General features: G+C 57.6%; 1 protein-coding gene across 2 annotated transcripts in view; it reads right to left on the bottom strand.

Moving 5' to 3' along the window:
- Positions 1-21,079, bottom strand: part of HMCN2 (hemicentin 2) — a 147,403-nt gene that overhangs the window by 18,244 nt on the left and 108,080 nt on the right. For both annotated transcript variants that reach the window (XM_088019264.1, XM_088019265.1), the window contains exons 63-85: positions 20,440-20,583; positions 20,187-20,346; positions 19,974-20,098; positions 19,357-19,540; positions 16,639-16,736; positions 15,874-16,140; positions 15,197-15,378; positions 14,663-14,744; positions 14,433-14,569; positions 13,687-13,828; positions 13,452-13,596; positions 12,564-12,691; positions 11,828-11,984; positions 10,970-11,091; positions 10,014-10,178; positions 8,793-8,900; positions 8,374-8,508; positions 7,851-7,985; positions 7,186-7,376; positions 6,083-6,296; positions 5,006-5,140; positions 3,608-3,798; positions 2,035-2,116 (exon numbers count right to left, since the gene is read on the bottom strand). In XM_088019264.1, the coding sequence (XP_087875390.1) occupies positions 2,035-2,116; positions 3,608-3,798; positions 5,006-5,140; positions 6,083-6,296; positions 7,186-7,376; positions 7,851-7,985; positions 8,374-8,508; positions 8,793-8,900; positions 10,014-10,178; positions 10,970-11,091; positions 11,828-11,984; positions 12,564-12,691; positions 13,452-13,596; positions 13,687-13,828; positions 14,433-14,569; positions 14,663-14,744; positions 15,197-15,378; positions 15,874-16,140; positions 16,639-16,736; positions 19,357-19,540; positions 19,974-20,098; positions 20,187-20,346; positions 20,440-20,583 (3,429 nt within the window). The remainder of the gene's footprint in view (positions 1-2,034; positions 2,117-3,607; positions 3,799-5,005; positions 5,141-6,082; positions 6,297-7,185; positions 7,377-7,850; positions 7,986-8,373; positions 8,509-8,792; positions 8,901-10,013; positions 10,179-10,969; positions 11,092-11,827; positions 11,985-12,563; positions 12,692-13,451; positions 13,597-13,686; positions 13,829-14,432; positions 14,570-14,662; positions 14,745-15,196; positions 15,379-15,873; positions 16,141-16,638; positions 16,737-19,356; positions 19,541-19,973; positions 20,099-20,186; positions 20,347-20,439; positions 20,584-21,079) is intronic.

Genomic DNA, 21,079 nt, shown 5'->3' with positions numbered 1-21,079 from the left:
GGAATCTACCCAGACAAAGAAGGACACATATCCACACGAAGACTTGCGTGCCGATGTTCACAGCAGCATTATTTGTAACAGCCCCAAATCAGAAACCAGCTAACTGTCTAGTAACTGATGAATGGATACTGTTCAGCAATAAAACGGCATGAAGCACTGATAGGTGCTATAATATGGATGAACTGCGAACAACACATTGATGAGTGAAAGAACTCGGAACTGAAGAATACACAGGATTCCACTTAGATGAGGTTTCCAGAAAGGTGTCCCCACAGAGGCAGAAGGCGGATTGGCAGCTGCCTGGGGCTGGGGGCGGGAGCAGACGGGCAGAGGGCGCTTCCTGGAGTGGTAAGAAATGTCCTAGGAACAGATCGTGGTGATGGATGGACAATGCTCTAAGTTTACTAAGAATCGCTAACGGCAGGCTTAGAATGGGTGAATTTTTTCATTTTTTTAAAAAGTGTGGTAGGGCGCCTGGGTGGCTCAGTTGGTTAAGCGACTGCCTTCAGCTCAGGTCATGATCCTGGAGTCCTGGGATCAAGTCCCACATCAGGCTCCCGGCTCAGCGGGGAGCCTGCTTCTCCCTCTGACCCTCTCCCCTCTCATGCTGTTTCTCTCTCTCTCTCTCTCTCTCTCTCTCTCTCTCTCAAATAAACAAATAAATAAAATCTTTAAAAAAAAAGTGTGGTAGAAAACATATAGCATGAAGTTTACCATCTTAACCATTTTGAAGTATAGTGTTGAGTAGCGGAGTGTGTTCACACTGTTGGGCAACACTCACCGCCACCCACCTCCAGGACCCTCTCATCTTGCAAAACCAAAACTCTAGATCCATTCACCCACTTCTCTCCATTGTGCCCCCCCCCACCATCAGCTTTCTGTTTCTATGACTCTGACAACTCTAGATACCTCACATAATTGGGAGTCATACAGTGTGTTTTGGTGACTGCTTTATTTCACTTGAGGTCCGCAAGTTTCGTTCATGTTGTAGCAGGTGTCAGATTTCCTTCTTTTTAAAGGGTGGATAATATTCCACTGTATGAATGGGTGAATTTTGTGCTATATATCTGAATGAAGCTGTTTTTTTTTTTTTTTAAGTAATCTCTATGCCCAATGTGGGGCTCGAACTCACGACCCCCAGATCAAGAGCCCCATGCTCTACCGACTGAGCCGGCCAGGCACCCCAAGCTGATTTTTAAAGGCAAAACTCTGGACAGGGGTCACCTGGGGGCAGGGGGCATTGACTGGAAAGGGGGTATGATATGATGGGAGTGGCTGGGAGCCGGCAGTGTTCCATTTTTCTAATATTTGCTCTGGGTGCAAGTTAACCTGGTGGGTTCATATTATGAAGATTTGTTGAGGGGTGCCTGGCTGGCTCAGTCAGTTAAGCATCTGACTCTTGATTTCGGCTCAGGTCCTGATCTCAGGGTCGTGAGACCGAGCCCTGTGTCGGGCTCTGCGCTGGGCATGCAGCCTGCTTGAGAGTCTCTCTCTCCCTCTCCCCCTGTCCCTCCCTGCTTGTGCTCTTTTCTCTCTCTTTTTCTCTCCAAGTAAGTAAATAAATAAAAGATTAAAAAACAAAATTCACTGAGCTGTACCCTTATAACATTGTATTCTCCTTATGTGTGTTTATCCTCAATAAAAAGTTTTATTCAAAATCCCTATTTAGACGATTTCGCAGGGTTACTTTGGGGCTCAGATGGTGCTCTGCAAACTACCAGCTACTTGGCAAATCCAAGAGCTGTGACTGTGATCTTGTGGATGGTTGTGAGTTTGAATAAATGGGCCCCCTGCCCAGGCCTGGCTGTTGGGTCCCTGGATCTTCATGGGACCTCAATTGCGTGTTCTTGATAAATATTTGTCAGAGAATTCCCAGTCTGTGGCAACTGCCTCTCTGCCCTCCATTCTGACCAGACAGCCTGGGACGCACCACGCCAGCCTCAGCACGGCTGCTCGGACCCCCCCCCCCCGAGCGCCCCCCCGACACTGTCCCTACCCACCCAGGGCCCAAGCGAGGGGGAGGCCAAGACTCACTCCGCAGCACGAGGATCACTACTTTCTCAACCACGCCCACCTCATTCTCTGCGAGGCACTGGTACTGGCCGGCGTCGTCCATCTGCAGGGGGGCATGGGAGGGGGTGCGTGGTGTTCAGGAGAGCAGGATGAGGGGGCCATTCGGGGCATGGAAACAGGGGACTGGAGTAAGACCCGTCTAACCAGAGGAGCTTAGAGCGTAAACCAGCCGGGGGCTCGTGGAGTTCATCAGAAGAGCCTCCGCGGCCACTCGTCAACAGACATCCAAAGAAAATCCAGCCCCTTTCACACCTGGAACATGGGGGGCAGTGGTGACTGAGGGCGTGGACTTGCTCCCCTCAGCGGAGCCACACACTGCAAAAGCATGATTTAGATTCCCCTCTTCCAAACTGGGTACAATGAAGTATCATCACTCCATGGCACATTACTAGGGATTCCTTGAAAAAAGGCTCCGTGGTGAAGTAAGTTTGGGAAACACTGAGTCAGACAACAACCCACTTCTGGCTGCAAGATTCCTCGGGGCTTTTATTGCGGGCGTGTGCCGCGTGCCTTCCAGAGGGGAGATGGTTTACAGTGTTTTCCCAGCTTAGCGAGAGGGAAGCTCTTTCTACAGGATACCCACCACCATGGCCGGTGAGGAAGCCCGGGAAGAACACGGCTCAGATTCACTTCTGAGCGGCAGTGCCACCAGGAGCGGGAGCTGGGGGGCAGCCTGAGGCCACCGTCTACAGCCAGAAGGTGATATCCTGGATGGACGCTGCTCCCAGGGGACTGCGAAGGCAGCACAGTGTATGCAGGTAAGAGTGGAGATTTGGGGGTCCGATCAGGATGGGACTAAATCTGGATCCACTGGGGATGGTCCCGGACTCGTTACAAATACACCGCCATGTCCCCATATGAGTACACGTCATCTCCCCATTGCTAAAATGGGGATCACGGCCGCTAAGCTTGGACAGGAAATCATGCTCATCAGAGCAAAAGTATCTACCAGGGCCTAGCCCGTGGGCGAAATGGTGGGCGAAAGCAAGGGCCCCCTAAGAAGAGCCCGACAGGACAGTATTATGTATGTCCACATGACCACTGGGAAGGTGAGGGGGGCTGCCCCAGGGCTCAAGGCTTTGGAAACAGCACAGAACAGGAGTCAGGAAAGCTGGGATGGGGTCCTGCCTTGGGCACTTACTGGTCATAGGCCTCTCTGAGCCTGTGTCTTCATCTGTAAAATGGGGCACTCTTGTCTACTTTGTGCCATGGGGTTGTGAATAATCACATTTATTGGTATTACCCAGGGGCCAGCCAGTCACTCTTAAATTCCTGGCATGGGTCATACCACTGATTTCTTACGATAAACCTATGAGGTCGAAACAACTACTAGCCCCACTGAATGGCCAGGGCGACTGAGGCAGAGAGAAAAGTCACAGGCTGGAGGTTACTCAAGTTAGTGGCAGAGAGAATCTGGGTCATGGGTGGGAAAGTGCTTTGTAGACTGTAGAGGACCGTGGCAACCTAAAGAACTCTAAGCCATCAGAAAAGGCTGTAGGTAGTCCCCACCCCAAGGCACCGGGTCCCGCCTTGCCTCCGTCCTGCGGATGGTCAGCGAGCCATTCTGTAGCCGATACCGGAGTCGGCTGCCCCGGAGCGGGAGGCCATCTTTGATCCAGTGGATGTCAGGCGCTGGGGTGCCACGGACCACACAGTCCAGCTGGATGCTGCTCCCCACAGGCTCCACCAGGTAGGAGAAGGCCTCCCCTTGCAACACAGGGGCTTCTGCAAGATGACATCAGACAAAATGTCAGAAAGGCGGTTCCCTCAGCCTCTCCCATAAACCCATCCCCAGAGGCTCCTGCTGGCCCAGCATGACTGTGAATAGTCAACACATCAGGGACGGCAGACAACTTCCACGTCACGGGTCAAGTGAAATAGACTGCTGGGAACACCAATTTGAAATGGAGTGGGAATAGTGCTGCGATTGATTAGTGATGCCTGACGCAGGTACAGGACAGAAGGTAGTGTTATGAGTGTCATATACTTGCTCGAATGGATGGATTGCCCCAGCTGCAGAGTACCTGCCAGGGACTTTGGGAAACAAAGACTGCATGACCATTAAGACACCTTGGTTGGACACAGCAACACTAAGACATCCCTGATCCTCGCTTCATGCAAATCTTTCTTTTAAGATTTTATTTATTTATTTATTTATTTATTTATTTATTTGAGTGCATGAATGGGGGAGGGGCAGAGGGAGAAGGAGAGAGAGCGCATCTCAAGCAGACTCTGTGCTGAGCGTGGAGCCCAATGCAGGGCTCGATCCCACGACCCATGAGATCATGACCCGAGCCAAAATCAAGAGTGGGACGCTTAACCGACTGAGCCATGCAAGCGCCCCCATGCAAATCTTAAACCACTCTTGGCTGCCCGGTGTCAGTTTCCAGGCTTGCTGGTTTCCTGAGGCTGAAACCAGCTGCAGCTGTGTCCTGGTGCCTTGGGCGGCTCATTCCCCTCTATGAAGCTCCACCCCACCCATCCTGAAAGGAAGCAAACTAAGTCACGGCATCATGGAGGGTTACCATGCTGCCCTTGACGGAGCAGGGCTGTGGGGGACAACTGGTAGGCTGGCAAGCTTCAGGCATTTCCCTGCCGGGGTTCCTTGGCCCCGGTGCCCTCCTTCTACACGGGCCCCATGCCCCTGAGGGCGGTGCTGCCCACCAATTGGTCAGATCTCATTCTACCTGCAGCCAACTCATCTGGGGAACATAAGAAATCCTGATGCTGGGGCTTCACCCCAGAGAGGCTGGTTTTTGGAGTCAGAGGGGGAACCTGCGCCTCAGCATTTTCTAAAGTCCCCCAGGAGATCCTAAGGCACAGTCAGGGTGGAGGGTTACTAGTTTAGAGGTCAGGAGGTCTATTTCTTAGAAAAACCAACACATCGGGTTCATCGGAGATCTCAGGAAAGGCCACAAGGCTCGTGCCCTACCCTTCACGTGGACGAAGCTGACAGCCTGTACGCGGCCCACTCTGTTCTCAGCCCAGCAGACGTAGGTCCCGCTGTCCTCTCTGGTGACGGCCACCCGCTGCAGTGTGCTGCCTCCGTCCTGCTCAGACACCCCCTCTGGTAGAAAAGAGATGCCCCGGAGGGTTTTGAGTCCAGGGTGCTAGGGACCCCTCCTGCCCTGAATACTTCACTCAGGCCAGGGTACCCAGCAGGTGTTTAGCAAAGACATGAAAACAGGTGTCTCTTTCCGAGGGTGGGAGCTTGACCATGTCAGACCCATTCACGGCAGGCACAGGCCACAGTAGGGGATGCGCTGGAAGAACCAGACTTCTATTTTCAAGTCCGCGCCGTGAGCTGGCTGCATGGGCGAGGGTAGGTCTTTGGGGGCCTATTAACATGCACTTCCCGCATTAAACCAGCTCACCCTCAGCACCCCTGTTATCTCCACCTCGAGAGGAAGAAGCTGGGCTCAGAGAGGCTGAATCACTCCCCCAAACTCCCTCCCTGGGAGGTGGCGGGGTCCAGGCAAAGCGTTCCTCACAGGTGCACAAAGGGGAGCTTCTGAGCACATTTCATAGCACCTGGACTCCGGTTTAGGAGCGTCTGAAATCCCTTTGCAGTGGAGGGGGCTCAGCAATTCATCAATTCAGCAGACATTTATTGAGCACCTACTATATATCCTGTGTCCTGTGCAGGCCCTGTGCCTCTCTAAACATCACCTGGGGACCAGATGAGAGAACAGAGCCCCGCCCCCAAGGAAAGGAGTTTTCCCAGGGGCCCACAGTGGGAGCAGCAGTGCTGGGCTGGAACACAAGCCCCCTCCCGGCCCTGAGGTCTCCGGGTTGAGTCTTTTTCGCAGGTGGCTTCTTGCCAGGTCTGACATGTGACCCGTCACATACGGCCACACGTGTGTTTGCTCTGCTCCCCTCTGCACAGGGCCAAGTCTGGAGACCCAGAACCTGACACTGTCTTCCTCTCCACGAGGTTGGGTCTCCCCACCAGTCTGCCCTCCTCCCGGGGTCCCAGGTCTCCAACCACCCACTCCCAGGAGGCCCAGACCCGTGACTGGCAGGTCGTTGATGGTCCAGCCAATGCGGGGGGTAGGGCTGCCCCGGGCCGCGCAGCGAAGCCATAGCCTGTCCCCAAGGTGCAGGCTTCGGTCCCCAGGCAGGATGGTGAAGACGGGCAGTGCCAGGATGCTGAGGTGCACGCGGCGGCGGGCGCGGCCCACGGCGTTCTCGGCCACGCAGGTGTAGGTCCCAGAGTCCTGGCTCTGTGGGCAGAGGAGGGGTCAGCCTGAGCACTGCCCCCACCCGCAGCTCCTAGGGGCTCCTTCTCCCGCAAATTCCCTTGGAGCATGCAGCCCAGAGAGGTGAAGGGGCTTGCTCAAGGTCACACAGCCAGTAAATGGCTCTGCTTCACCGCTTCACCACTGCGCCCCCCTGCAGCCTTCCTAGCCATCCAAGCCCTGACTGCACGGTGGTAACAACACCCACGATGTGCCAGACCCCTTGTTCGGGACTTCACCTGCACCAGCTCATCCATGCTCCCAACGTCCCTGAGACAGGCCCCGTGTCGGGTGCCTTTTGTAGAGAGGACTCAGCCAAGCTCTGAGACGTTTCGTGGGGCATTGCCCCAGGGCTGGTGCACTCACCAAGCTATCTGGCTCTCTGTGCGGCAAGGCCAGAGGACCCTGTGACTCACCCCCCAGCAGGTGCACCCACCGAGCCGCCACCCATCCATCCAGAGAGAGGCCCGTTTGTAATTATAGAATCTAAGTGCTGTTGGGGAAGTGGGGTGGGGATCACACCCACGCCCTGGACTCAGGTCAGCAACAAAGCAGGGTGGACAACAAACCGGCACAGTTTGGGGACACAGAGTCATCTCTGTGCCCCGCCCCACCCCGTCCAGGGCTCCTTCTGTCCCTCAGGAATTAGCCACGGAGGTCCAGGTTCAAATCTTGGTTCTGCCTCTTGGCAAAAGCTGGATACACTCTGAGCCTCAGTTTCTTCATCTGTACTTGGGGATTATAATACCCCTGGGATTAAAAGCTGCACAGCACTCAGCACAGAACATGACAAACAGGGGGTTGCTCAGCAGAGGTTTTCTGCTCCTGTTGTCATTATTATTCCCCTTCGTGCCACACAGGGTCGGAGGCTCACCTCCAGGTTCTTCACCAGCAGCTCCCCAGAAGGCTGGATGGTGAACTTCCCCTCGGCTCTGGACACGGGCTGGCCGTCCTTTTCCCAGGTGATGCTGGGCTCAGGACTGCCACTGGCCGAGCAGGGCAAGAGGGCATGGGAGCCTTCGGTAATGGACAGGTCAGGGAGGCCAGTCTCGATCAGGGGTGGGACTGTGAGGAGAGGAAGGGCCACGTGGGGACGGGGGCTGGGCTGGGCTGCCCCCTCCAGTGCCCCAGGCAGTCGGCGTCCCCCCTCGCCCCTTCCGCCACCCCCGTCTGCTGCCTCCACCACCTCTGTCATAGGCCATTGCCCATGCTCTGGACAATTTGGGGGCGGCTGGGTTTGGTGAAGCTGTGACAGGGTGATCCCAATGTACACACAATGGCTAAGGGGACAGAAATGGCTTTCATTACTGGAGGATAATCGAGGGATGAGGGATGAATGAGGGATGATTCATGACAGGTCAGAGGACGCAGCGGGACCCGAGCTACGGTCAAAAGGCAGACATTGAGCACAGAATGGGAGAAGATGCTTTTCCCTCAGTTCCTTCTGGAATACAAGCCACGCTGGGACAGGGAAAGATGCAGGGATGCCGAAGGCCCTAGCCCCCTGGGGTCCGCCTCAGCCCCCTTCCCTGGGCCCACCTTGCACCACCAGCCGTGTTTTCCCCACGGCGCTGCCCGCGCTGTTCTGGGCAAGGCAAAAATAGTTCCCGGCATCCTCTGGGCTGGCATGGATAATCCGCAGCTGTCCGGTGGGTAGGACCTGGGTATTTGCTCCTGGATTAGTGGGGAGGAAATTGGGGGCTGGTGGCAGCGGCAGCAGGACCACCGAGGAGGGCAGGAGGGCCACTTGGCTATTCTGTTTGACCAGGCAGCAAGTGCCTCGTTGTGATCACAGGGTTCAGGGGGACAGAGCCCCAGAGCCCAGCCAGGCTGCCCCCCCAGCCCCAGCCTGCCAACTCTGCCACGGGATGCTCAGACCATCAAGCTCTGGCTGGTGAACTGAGACAGGTGGGCAGGAGGTGAAGCGGACGCATGGACTTTCTGGGTCCTCCCAGCAGGTCTGCAGAGCTCCCCCCCACCACTACCCCCTCCCTCCCTGCGGGCAGGTAGGAGGATCCCAGGCCCATACAGTTCTTCCCTTGCTGGTGCTGAGGAGACTCACCTGCAGGGATGCTGAGCCCCTCCTTCTGCCAGGTGATGCTTGGCCGGGGGATGCCCAAAGCCTCACAAGGCAGCAGCACCTCCTCTGCCACCAGAGCCCGGACCGCGCTGGGCAGAGGCTTCACCACGGGGGAGGCTGCAAGGGGACAGGGCTGCAGAGGTCCCTGGGGACACCTTTAATGCCCAGGCCCCTCCCACCAGGGGGCCCCTGAGCCCCAGAGAGAGGAGCCTCTACAAGGAACAGGGGATTCCTGAAATCGCAGCACAGAGGACCCCAGTGGGCCAGTTCTTCTCTCCCAAGGAATCCCACTGGGGAGTCAGATCAGAGGCAGGTCTGGGCATCTGGAACCTGGGGTCCTCACCTCCCTACCCAGCCCTACCTGGCCTCTAGCTCTCCTCCACCTGCCAGGAGACGCTTACCCTGCACAGTAAGGACCACGTGCTTGTGGGCCACGCCGGCAGAGTTGCGGGCCGTGCAGGTGTAGCGCCCGGTGTGGATGGGGAGGGCCTGCCCGATCTCCAGGGCACCTGCGGGTGGCAGCAGGGCATGGAGAGGGCTGAGGGGACCCGGGACAGACGTCCCTTACCCACCTCCACCCTGGTGTCTCTCTTGCAGGCCACTCCACCTGCCTCCCTGCCCATTTGTAAGCAGCATGGGAAAACCTGGGTTCGAGGCCTGTGTTCCCTGTCTGGAGCATAACTGTGGGCAAGTCCCTTCCACTCTTGGGGCCTCAGTTTCCCTATGTGTACAACGAGGAATCAGACAGGGTGGTCTCTAGAAACTTCCGGCTGTGATGTTCCAGGACCTGCCACCACTCTGCCTAGAATCCCTGGCCCACCCATAGTTCCACGGGCCCTCACCCTGCTACCTTTGCCGTGTTTTGCTCAAAACTCGCCTCCTCCAGGAAGCCTTCCCAGATTACTGCTTCATCTGTCCTCCCTTTGCCCTGTCTTTCTTAGTCTTGGGTGCTCAGTGAACACCATCTTAAGATTCCTGGACCACCCCAGCCCCAGATGGAACCAGAATGTCAACTTCCTTTACGTGATGGGCTTCCCTATAACCGATTGTCAGAAGAAAGGGTTCTACTGCTTTGGAAGAGTTTGAAAACCGCAGATCTGGCCAGTGGTGCTCAGGCTTTAGGATTTCACTAGCTCACCAGCTAACAGATAAATGTAATTTGGAAAATCCCCATAAAGTTGCCAACTTTTAATTTTGACAGGCAAAGACATTTCAAAAGCACCCATCTACTATCACCTTGATTTCGTGAAAGAGAGGAACATCTAACACTAAAATATTAAGAAAAGTATAATTTCAGAGTAACGGAAAATCTTTCGGATGAGATCAAATTAGCTTTATGAAAACTCTCATGTAGCTATTATTTTCCTTACGTTGCCATGAGGAGCGGCACCGGTCTGTCAACTAACATCAGGGGACCACTGATGAACATCAACACGCTAGTACGTACGCGGGGATACTGAGTCCCGGAGAGGGTGAGGGGTTCCCCTAGGTCACACAGCAGGGAACGGCAGAGCCAGGCCAGGACGCTCCATCTGGCTCTCCCACCTGGCTCCAATGGTCTGCCTTCGTACCCTCCGTCCGATCCCCCCGGTCTCCACTCTCCGTGGCTCACCCTTACTTACCCGAAAGCAAAACACGATAGCCGGTCCCCCGCATCCCCAGCTGGGTGCCTGCCTTGCTCCAGGACACGACCGGGGCCGGGACACCCGTGCTGTGACAGGTGAGGACCACGGGCGCCATCTTGGTCACGGTGAAGTCTGTCTGGTCGTCGGCAATGGTGGGAGGTACTGTAATGCAATACAAGGCTTGAGGCCCTGCCGAGGTCCACGGCGGACCCCACAGTCATTGGGGCCAGGTGAATGAGAGCTATCAACAGAGGACTGAGACGCAGGTGACATCAGTGATGAAGGGCCAGGGAGGGAGGGGCGACAGAGAGAGGTCACAACACTCACTCGGGAAGTATTTTTTGCTGGGCTTTGGGGTATAGTTAAGAACTGCTTTCTGTAGAGATACCAGCTAGGTCTCTCTGGAGTGTTTCACAAGACAGCCTTCACAAGAGTGGGAGCTCAGAGCTGGGGAGGCCGGAGAAGGTCTCCAGGGAAAGTGCCATTTAACCTGAGATCTGAAGGAAGAGCAAGCGTCCGCTGGGTGAAGGGTGAAGTGTTCAGAGCAGAGGGAATGGCATGTGCAGAGGGAAACAGAATATGCAAAGGCCCTGAGGCGAGGAACTAAAAGCTAAGCAGCATGACTGGATCCCAGAGTGAGGTAGGCCTTGGGGTGAGCTGAAGCTGGGGGTGAGGGGGCGGTTGGCTGGGCCAGCATGCACAGGACCCTGCGGACCCAGGTGACACCTGTGCATTCTATCCTGAATGCAGTGGGTAGCCGTGAAGGGAGGAATTTTCACCAGGGTGATGACAAAGTCAGATTGGGGTTTAGAATAATCTGGATTGGGGAGAGGACTCTCCTGAGAGATCCTACGTGCCAGGAACAGTGCTGGAGTCAGGGCTGTGTCAGGCGGGATCAGGAGATGCGGGTGATACCCCCATCCTATCTTCTCCCTCTTCCTGTTCCAACTCACCGTGGATGGTCACCCGGTAGAGCCTGCGGGCCTCGCCCACCTCATTGCTCACCACACACTCAAAGTGGGCTGAGTCCTGGGGGCCGGGAGCTGCCAGGAGCAGGGCATTGGAGGGCAGGAGCCTGGGACAGACCGACAGACAGTTGGCTGCTAAGCGATGGGCCTGGCTGACCTGAGCCCAGCCAGCTATGACCTGCCTGCCCAGCAATCTGGATGCAGGAGACTGGATATCTCATGACTGATTTCTCCTCTGGTATCTGCTCCCCAGCCCTGAATCTAGAAATTTCTTCTAGAAGTTTCTATTCTTAAAGATGTGGCTGTTGAGCTTGTAGGCAAGTTTAATTTTCATCCCTGTGTTTCTCTATTACCCTGTATGTTTTCTGCAATCACCAGCTCTGACAAATTCTGTAATAGCGACCAGATCCAAGTCCCTTATCAGAACAGCTCGTGTTGGTTGAGCACCTGCTTTAGACAAAAGCTCCGTGATGGTCCGGCACCTGACACAGCAAATATCTGGGGAATTAATTGGTGAATCGGCTCCTTTAATGTGCCCAGGGGTCATTTCATGATCAGCTACCTTTGAGAAATGGAGAGACGAGTATCTGGGCTTAGCCGAACTCAGGCCTCCAGGTATCGACATTGTTAGGCCCCAGCAACTGTAATGGTGTTAAACCCCCCGTTGGGCATCTCAGTGAAGATCCTTCTAGACCCCTGAGGTTGGGACACAGATCCTGGTGCTATGTTCAGGACCCGAGTGCCTCCCTGCCTTGTTTCTGACTGGGCTCCCCACCGTGAAACGGGCACCCCCTTCCCCACCCTGAGCACCTCATGGTGCCACCCCAAGGGCCAGCTCCATACCAGTAAGCATCCTGCTGCAGATGGAAATCCAGCTTCTGTCCATCCTTCCACCAGATCACCTGGGGCTTGGGGGAGCCGCTGGCCTCACAGGGCAGTGAGGCAGGGGTGTGGGCAGTCAGGGTCAGGTTGGAGGGGCCAGGGGTGATGGCTGGAGGCTCTGGGGAGACAGCAGTCGTCAGGAGACAAGGGTGCAGGATGGAGGCAGGGGCTTTTTCCACCACCATCTACCCATCCTCGCGGGGAGAACAGGAGACAGTCTGCAGGAATCTTCCAACAGGCTCCCAAATCTGGGGTGATAGGACCTTTGCTCGCCCCCCAGGTTGGCGGCCCCCTAACCACCTCTCCCTGAATGTAGCCCTCAGGGTCCCACTCCTCAACAGCCCTGCCCAAGGCCAGCACCCAGCAGAGTGGCCTCCACCAAGGGGATCCACTGGAACGAGAAGAGCAGATTAGAGCGTCTGGTACAGCGATTCTGGACCTTATCCTTTCAAATGTTTTCTATCTGTGCATATTCAATACAACAGTATCGTATTTAGTGTATGTGCTATCTGCATAAAATAAATATGTACCTTTTGAGTATGCGTGGTCGCAAGTTTTATTCATAGGCTTCATAGTCAAGAACACTGAGAAACCATTGCTCCTGACAGCAAGGATGAACCCAGAAACCAAGCTGGACCCAGCCCAGACAGGGGCTGGATGCCGAAGGCAAGGAACATGCTTTCCCTCGTCTACCTACCAAAGACCTGGAGATGGCGGCCTTGCCGATCAGAGCCTGCAGAGTTGGATGCAAGGCAGAGGTAGTGGCCGGCGTCCTGGGCAAGGACGGGCTGGATCCTCAGGGAACCCTCGGGCAGGACCTGCAGCCTGGAATGGAGGCAGGGGGTTGCCATGAAGACCAGCAGCCGAGGGAAGCCCCTGGAGGGGCTGGACCCTGGTGGTGTCTCCTCTGCCCCTGGCTTTCCTGCTAGGAAAGTGCTAACTCTGGAGTCCTGCATCCATGAGGCCAAGGTCAGAGGAGGTCACAGCCATGGGCAGCTGTGGCGGCCTCCCATGCTCCCACCTGGGCCCAGCTTCTCCCTAAGAGTCAGCAGGCAGCAGCATCCAGAAAGCACCCTTTCTGAGCATGTCCCCCAGATCTGAGGACTGTCCCTTCCTGGGGCCACATCTGGACTGCACCCCAGCCAGCAGGACTGGGGATGAGCTGGACCAGCTAGACTCAGGCTGGACCAGTGGAATGCTCCACCCTCGGAACTGGGATCATCAGGCAGTTCTCTAGACTCTGCAGGTTGCATGAACTCAGAAGCTATAACTTGGGGGCAGAGGGGATCAGGCGGCTGTCTCTGCCATGTCCCTAGTGGAAGGTGTAGAAAATTGGCCTGAGAGAAAGACACAAAGAGAGAAGCATGAAGCCCCCTCCCACAGAAACAGAGATGAGCAACCAAGAGTCAAAACCAGACAGACAGACAGACAGACAGCCACCCGAGTTTCTTGACACCCCCAAGCCTGTTTCTTGGGTTCTGAGAAGCCCCCACGTGCTGGCCACACAGCCACCTTCCTGCTCCAACTGCCCAGGCAGGTTTCTGCTTAGAACCCGCCCCCGAGACCCTCCCTGTCCAGCTCCCACCTGGGGCTGTCAGGATCCAGGGGGGCTCCGTCCTTCCGCCAGCTCACAAGGGGAGGGGGGGCGCCGTCCACCCGGCAGGGCAGCAGGGCCGTCTGGTTCACAGAGGCGTTCACTGTGGCGGGTCCTGGCTGGATGGTGGGCACCGCTGGGGGAGGGCCACAGAGGGGGTGGGTACTGGGAGCCTGCGGCTGGAAGGAGGGCCAGCGTGGGGGCGGGGCGGGGCGAGGCCACTCACTGTGGATCTCCACACGGAAGGCCACGCTGGTGCTGCCCGCGGCATTGTGGGCCGTGCAGCTGTAGTCGCCCCCGTCGGCCGTGCTCAGGGCCTGCAGCTGGAGGAACCTGCCCTGCTCTGGGAACTGGGTGTGGGCGTCCGCCTATAGAGCCCCCCAGGGTGGAGAGACCCTCGTTAGTGCTGGGCCAGGGCAGGCCAGCCCCAGGCACCAGGCAAGGAGGACCAAGGAACCGGTGGGGCGGGACAGTGGTCTCTGCCCCGTTCTGGGCTGGCCTATAGATGCCCACCTGATGCCCCTCTGGGGGAAACAGGCTCCTGTGGGAGGGAACGAGCCTCCTACCCCTGGGCTCTGTCTGTTGGGGATGTCGCAGAGGGGGCTCATGCCTGGATCATGAGCTGGAGCTTCCAGAAGACCTACAATCCTTGGTCCCCACTTCGGGGCCGGGTAAGCACAGAGAACCTCAGTAACTAGCCCTGGGTCACCCAGCCTCTATGTGTAGCTCGGAGGTGTAACGGGAAGAACGTAGCTATGCATTAGAAGCCAGGATGTAAATCTTAGCCTTGCCTCAGTGTCCCCATCCATAAAATGGGGATGACAATAATAACAGGCGTGCAGGACACCAGGAAAGCAGGGACGCGAAGTGCTGGCACGAGGCCGTCCCTCAGCACCGAGGATCTAGTCTGCAGGGTCTGGGGCCTGAGCAGCACAGAAGGCGGTGCCCCCAGGTCCCCAGCCTGGCACCCACCTGCAGCAGAATGCCATCCCGGTGCCATTCAATCTCAGGTGCTGGCTCGGCCTCCACCGAGCACTCCAGAACGAGCTGCCCTGGAGCCAGGCCGACCACGGAGCGGGGGCCTCGGGGCCCAATAACATGTGGGGGGCCTAGGCGGGCAGCAGAGAGGGCGTGAGAGACGGACTTGCTCCGGCAGGCCCCATCCTGCCTCCCTCTCCTGCCTCGCCCCCGGCACCCCCTACCTTGAACCCTGACCCGAAAGCTCTTCTCGACTTCGCCAGCAGGGCTCTGGGCCAGGCAAGTGTACAGCCCAGCATCGCCCACCTGGGGATGGAGCAGGGTGAGCAACCGCCTCTGGCCCCAGCCTGCCCACCGCCCAATCCGGTCTGCTTCCTCCACAACTATGGACTGAGGATGCAGCCTCAGGCTGGCTGAGTCTGCCACCCTGCCTTTCCAGTCACTGCCCTCTCTGGGATGCTTCTTCTCTAGCTCCACCTCACCCTCGCTTTCTGGCTAGGGCAGAGCCTGCCTCCTCCAGGAAGTGCCCCTTGACTGCACCAGCCCTTCTCTGGTTGGGCTGGGGAGTTATCTGGTTTCTGCATCAGCCTTGGCTCTGACTTGGCTGGGAGCCCTTGAGGGCATGGCCCAGGTGGGTGGTCTCCACATGCTCACCCCGCACAAAGGAGGAGCTCAGCCTAACTGCCAAGTACTGCCCGGTCCTTTTCCTCTCCCGCCCCTTCCCCCAGCCCCATTCCACAGCAGTGGGCCAGCAGCACCTGCACGCCCTCCATCTGGAGCGCCCTGCCGCTGTCCTCAGGCCTGCTCAGGGCCTGTCCATCCTTATGCCAGGTGATGTTGGGCGGGGGGGTGCCCCGGGCATCACAGTGGAGCTCCAAGGGGGAGCCGGGGGTCAGCAAGAGCTCTGCAGGCTGGCCTGAGTCCTCGATGTGGGGGGGATCTGCAAGACACCCGCCCAGGGTCCACCATGGCAGCTGCGCCCAGAGCACTGGGACCTGGGGTCCATCTCCCACACCCCACCATCCCAGGGCTGACCACAGATGGGGCCCAGAACACCAGAAACCAGGGGCCCCTTTGCCTGGGCCAATTATTTGTGCTTTAAAACCAGCAAGCACACAGTGTGGAGGGGAAGATACAGCGGACCCAGATCTTTCCAAGGTTTCAGCGGCTCTTTGTCCCTGCTTTACAAGGTCTGGGGGACAAAGCTGAAGAGCGCAGCCCCAGGAGAATGAAGGGCCATGCAGCCAGCCCTTCTATGTAGCAGCAAGGTCAGCATCCCGTATGAGCCTGCCTTTCCCCCAGAGCCTGCACCCAGGCGGCAGCCCCTGGGGAGATCCACCAGGGGACTCACCTCCTCACCACCTTCTCCATCACCCCCGGAGGCCCACCCTGCACCCAGGCCCAGAGAAGCTGGTGCCGGGCACAGGTGACTCACCCATCACTGTCAGCTGGAAATGCCTCCTGGCTTCCCCCGCCTCGCTCACGGCCACGCAGGAGTAGGTCCCCGAGTCACCAGCTCCTGCTGTCTCCAGCTGCAGGCTGGGCCCCTGTTCCAGGCTCTGGGGCAACAAGGGCTCCCCATCCTTCATCCACGACACTAGGGGCAGGGGGCTTCCCCGGGCTTCACAGGGGAGGACCACCGAGGAGCCGCGGACTACTGCCACATCATTCTGGAACTCCGTGGGCTCCAGGACAGGGGGCACTGCGCAGGGCAAAAGAGTGGGCAGGAGTCCTTTCATTCCGCGCCAGGGGGCCCTCACGCTTGGACCTTCGCACAGGCTGTTCCCACATTGGTCAGAACGCCCTTCTCCTAGACAATTCCTTGTCATCCCCAGTCTTCAGCTTAGACCTCACCTCCTCTGGGAAGCCTTCCCTGAACTCCCCAGGCCAGTTGAAGAAGCCCTCCTCTGTGCTCCCACAGCTCCCTGTCCTTCCCCTGGTGTCACTAGTTGCCCGGGATTGTGGTTGCCTCTTCACAGAGCTGTTCCCTGCACTGACCTCCTGACCACCTCTGCTCCCTGCTGCATCCCGGGGCCTGGTAAAGCCCTGGCACACCACAGTGTCCAACGGCTGCTTGCAAGATGAATGAATGAGCAGCCAAGTGAATCAAAGACAGAGTCTCTGTGTTTGCGCCCTAAGGCCAAACGAAGCACTTATTCTCCATGAAGCCCCTCCCTCCCCGCCATGCCTTGGTCCATACCGTGCACCTGCAAGGTGAAGTTCCTGTCGGTCACGCCAGCTGGGCTTGCGGCCACACAGGTGTAGACGCCAGAATCTGCCAACTGCACCTGGTAAATCCTGAACCCCCCCGGGGAAGGGGGGAGGGGAAAAGGGGGGAGGGGAGGGTGGCTCCATGGAAACGGTCCCTCTTATGCTGTCCCCCGGTGGCTTACCTGCCAGAGAGGCAGCTCGGAAACCCCCACCTGAACAGGCCCAGCCTCTGCCTAACCCCCTTTCTTGGCTCCCCGGGGCCCCCAGAGTAAAGCCCCAGACTCCCTGGCCCCTGCTGCCTTCTCTGACCCCCCTCCCTCTGGGGCCAGACTTCCTGCTTTCCCAATTCCGCGGGCTGCGCTGTCCCATCCAAGGAGTGGGACGCCTGCCTGCCCTCACCCCTCTTCTAGACCATTCCTTTTCACCTTTAAGACTCATCTGAGTCACCTCCCCTGTCTGTGCCCCCCAGCTCCTCTCGAAGTCCCTCTGGCCCCGACCAGTCCTCCTGAGCTGGTCTTGTCAGTGTCCCCCGTGACCCTGAAACATGTCTCTGCTCGGCTCCCAGGACAGCACGCTTTCCTGGAGTGCCTCCTCCACCCTCCTCAGCCTCCTGCCCACTTCTCCTTCCTGAGACCTTAGACCCATCCTAATACCAGCCGCCGGGGGTACAGTCCACACTCACACTTGCGGGGGCGGGGGGGAGCTGCAGCCCGTCCTGGCTTCCAACACCGCCTGTTTGCCCACAGCCCCCAAACGTCTATATCCCTGAACTCCTGAGTGGAGTAGCAAACACCTGGCTCACACCCTCCCTGGATGCCTAAGAACCTCTCAAACCAACATATTCAAACAGAACTCGGGTCTCCACTTCAACCTGCCCACCCGCACTATGGTCCGATCTCAGGAAACACCTTCCGTGGACCTCAGCCTTCCAGGTTCCTGGAGGCGGGCTGCAGAGCCTGGCTCCACTCCTCCTGCTTCCCACCTCTGACCACCTCCATCACCATGGCTGTGACCCAGGCCGCACGGCATCCCCCCCCCACCCCCCTCCCGCCCTGCCCTTGGCCACATGGTCTCTTGTCTACCCAGTAGCCAGAAGGATCCTCTAAAAACCTAAGTCACAACCCAAAAGAATTTAGAGACTTGAACAGATATTTGCACACCCATGTTTATAACAGCATTATGCACAGTAGCCAAAAAGTGGGAGCAATCCACATGTCTGCTGACAGATGAATGAATGAACAAGGTGTGGTCTGTCTGTACCATGGAATATTACTCAGCCTTAAAAAGTCAGGGAATTCTGATACCTGCTACAATGTGGAGGGGACTTGAGGGCATGATGCCGAGTGGGATAAGACCAGTCACAAAAAGAAAAATACCGCATGAGTCCACCGATATCGACGTCCTTAGAGCTGTCAAGGTCATAGAGATAGGAGGTAGAATGGGGGTTGCCAAGGATGGGGGGAGTACGGGGGGAAACGGGGACACGGTTTCAGTTTGGGAAGATGAGAAAGTTCTGGAGATGGATAGGGGTGATGGTCGGATCGTTGTGTGAATGTACTTAATGCTCCTGAACTGTACACTTAAAAATGGTTAAAATGGGGCGCCTGGGTGGCTCAGTTGGTTAAGCGACTGCCTTTGGCTCAGGTCATGATCCCGGAGTCCCGGGATCGAGTCCCACATCGGGCTCCCTGCTCGGCGGGGAGTCTGCTTCTCCCTCTGACCCTCTTCCCTCTCATGCTTTCTATCTCTCATTCTCTCTCTCTCAAATAAATAAATAAAAAATCTTAATAAAAAATGGTTAAAATGATAAAGTTTATGTGTATTTTACCATTAAAAAAATGTAAGTTATATCATGAGGCTTCTCTACTTAACACCCCCTCCCCCCCCCACACACACACACACACTGGCTCTTCATCTGTCCTTAGGAAAACCTAGGTCTTTTGAAGGACTTACAAGTCCTATGTCACCCGGTCTCCCTTCAATCTCACCCATCCTATTCCTTGAACACACAGGCACATGCCCACCTCAGGGCCTTTGAACTTGCTGTTCCAACACCCTGCCTGGAAGCTCTTCCCCACGGAATTCACCCAGCTCCCTCGCTTGACTCCTTCCACCTCTGTGCAAAGATCACCTTCTCTGACAGTGCCTATCACTGACCACCCTAAAACACCAGCCTCCCCTGCCACCTCCCATTTATTCTTCACCCTACTTTGTTCTTCAGAGCACATATCCCTAGTGACATTCCTCTGTTACAGCTGTTTAATTTCCATTCTCCTCCCCTGATCAAGCAGCAGTAGGTCAGGGGCTTTAGTTTGCTTACTGCTCTGTCCCAGTGCCTGGAACTGCACCTGCAACAGCCAGCACTCCAAAAGATTTAAGAATGTATGAAGACTTTGCTCAGAAACCTTCTTCCAGGAAGGCTTTCCTGATTTCCTCTACCCCAAGGCAGGCTGAGTTGGATACAAGCAGATGTCATCACCTGGATCTGTGCCTCCCTCCCTGGGCTGTAAGAGCCTGAGGGCAGAGGCCCCCTTTATCTCTGGAGTTCTTTTTGGGGGGTGGGGGACCCTCACTCACCCCATCATAAACCTCTGTATGTTTATACTATTTTTATTTGAAAACCATTCAGAGGTGTTCTGAAACCCAAGCTGCCTGAAGAGTGGGTCTGGGACCAGGTGGCCCAGGGGCTGAGGAGCCTCTTCCCTACCTGAGGGTGCGGCCAGAGCTGTGAAGGAGAGTGCGCTGGGAAAGCGGGAGGGGCAGGCCGTCCTTGAGCCAGCTCACACGGATGGGCGCAGAGCCCCGGACGGGGCAGGCCATGGTCACCAGCTCCCCGAGCCTGCTCACCAGGGTCCCTGAGCTCTCTGCCCACTGCTCGATGGTGGGAGGGACTGGGGGTGGGTAGAGAGAAAAAGGGGGGGGTAAGGGGGTTTAGGGAAAGGGTCCGGGTGGGGGAGATGGGCTCCTCTTGGGCAAATTCCAGGAAGCAGCAACCTTCTTGTATGGGGTTCTCAGAGCCACATCCTTGCCAGGTGAGGCTGAAGCCCACCACATGGGGGCACAGGTTCACCCCATGGCTCTATTTGCACCTCCCCTATTCCCCGACTCTCCTGTCGCACCCCGGGGCTGGGAGCGCTTGGGTCTCTGGCTAAGAACAGGATGCAGGGGCCCAGAGAGGTCAGAGGATGGCCCGGCTGGGGCTTGAGGCCGGTCTCCTGCACCTGGCCCCGGCAACCCCGTCCAGATGCCCCGGTGGAGGCCCCCCCGTGGCCGGGCTGCCGCAGATGGCAGACCCCCACCTCTCCTCACCCCTCAGCTGCTCACCCAGCACGCTCACTGTGTGCAGCCTGGCGTCCTCCCCGGCCGTGCTGCGGGCCACGCAGGTGTAGGCACCCGAGTCCTCGGCCTTCAGGCCCTTCAGCACCAGGGCGCTGCCGTCCAGGGAGAACCTGCCCGGGGGCGGAGAGCCAAGAGCTGGCACGTTAAGGGTCTGTGGGTGATGCCTGGGGACCCGGGAGGGCACAGGCCAGGCCTTACCGGAGGTGGGGGCCCACGCCCTGGTCCAGCGGGCCACCGTCCTTCAGCCAGGTCACATCGGGCGGTGGCTGCCCATCCGCCTCACAGTCCAGCCGCACCTCCTGTCCCTCCAGGACACTGTGCTCCTGGGTGACGCCCGAGCTCCGGATCTGGGGGGCCACTGTGGCAGGTGCTGTGGTGAGGCCCGGGGCCGTGGCAGGGGCTGGTGAGGGGGTGGGACATGGGTGGGGGGGAGTGTAGGGGGCAGACGTACCCAGCACAGCCACTACGAAGTCCTTGCGGGCCTCGGCCTGGGTGTTCTCGGCCACGCAAGTGTAGGTGCCAGCCTGGGCGGGCTGCAAGCGACTCAGCTGGAGGCGGCCCCCGCGGGAGACCACACCATGCGCCACGCTGCTCTCTGGGGTGGAGAGACGTGCCAGGCCCTCACCTGCCCAGACTCACCACCCCAGGTGCCGCCACTGGGCCCGGACACGAAAGTCATGTGACTCCTCCGAGCGGGTGCCCATCTCCCGCACTTGCAAGATCCCTGGAACCTTTGCATCACCCACCGGCCTCTTGTACTCACAGGGAAACTGAGGCCCAGCCAGGGGCAGGGTCTCTTGCCGGCTACATCATGACCTTCCTCGGCCGGGTCTCTCATTGCTCTGTGCCTTACAGCCCTTCCCTATTTCCTTCCACTGGGGACATTCCTTGCCAGGATACCCCACTCCCCTTTAGTGTCCAGGACTTGCTCCTCTTCCTGTGGGACCCTGGGGCCCACCTCACCCCCACCCTCGCTCCAGCTTCACCCTGCCCACCCCCATCCCCCAAGGCTGCCAATCAGGGTGAACCAGCCACCCACTGACCACTTCCTGGTCCCCATGCAGGTCCCATGAGGGGCACCCCAGGGCCTC

Source organism: Eumetopias jubatus, unplaced genomic scaffold, assembly GCF_037043125.1.
Source record: "Eumetopias jubatus isolate StellerSeaLion01/CBP00866 unplaced genomic scaffold, mEumJub1_p1.0 scaffold_15, whole genome shotgun sequence".
NCBI classification, from domain to species: Eukaryota; Metazoa; Chordata; class Mammalia; order Carnivora; family Otariidae; genus Eumetopias; species Eumetopias jubatus.
Note: the sequence above shows the minus strand (reverse complement) of the source record. Positions and strands in the feature narration are given on the sequence as shown.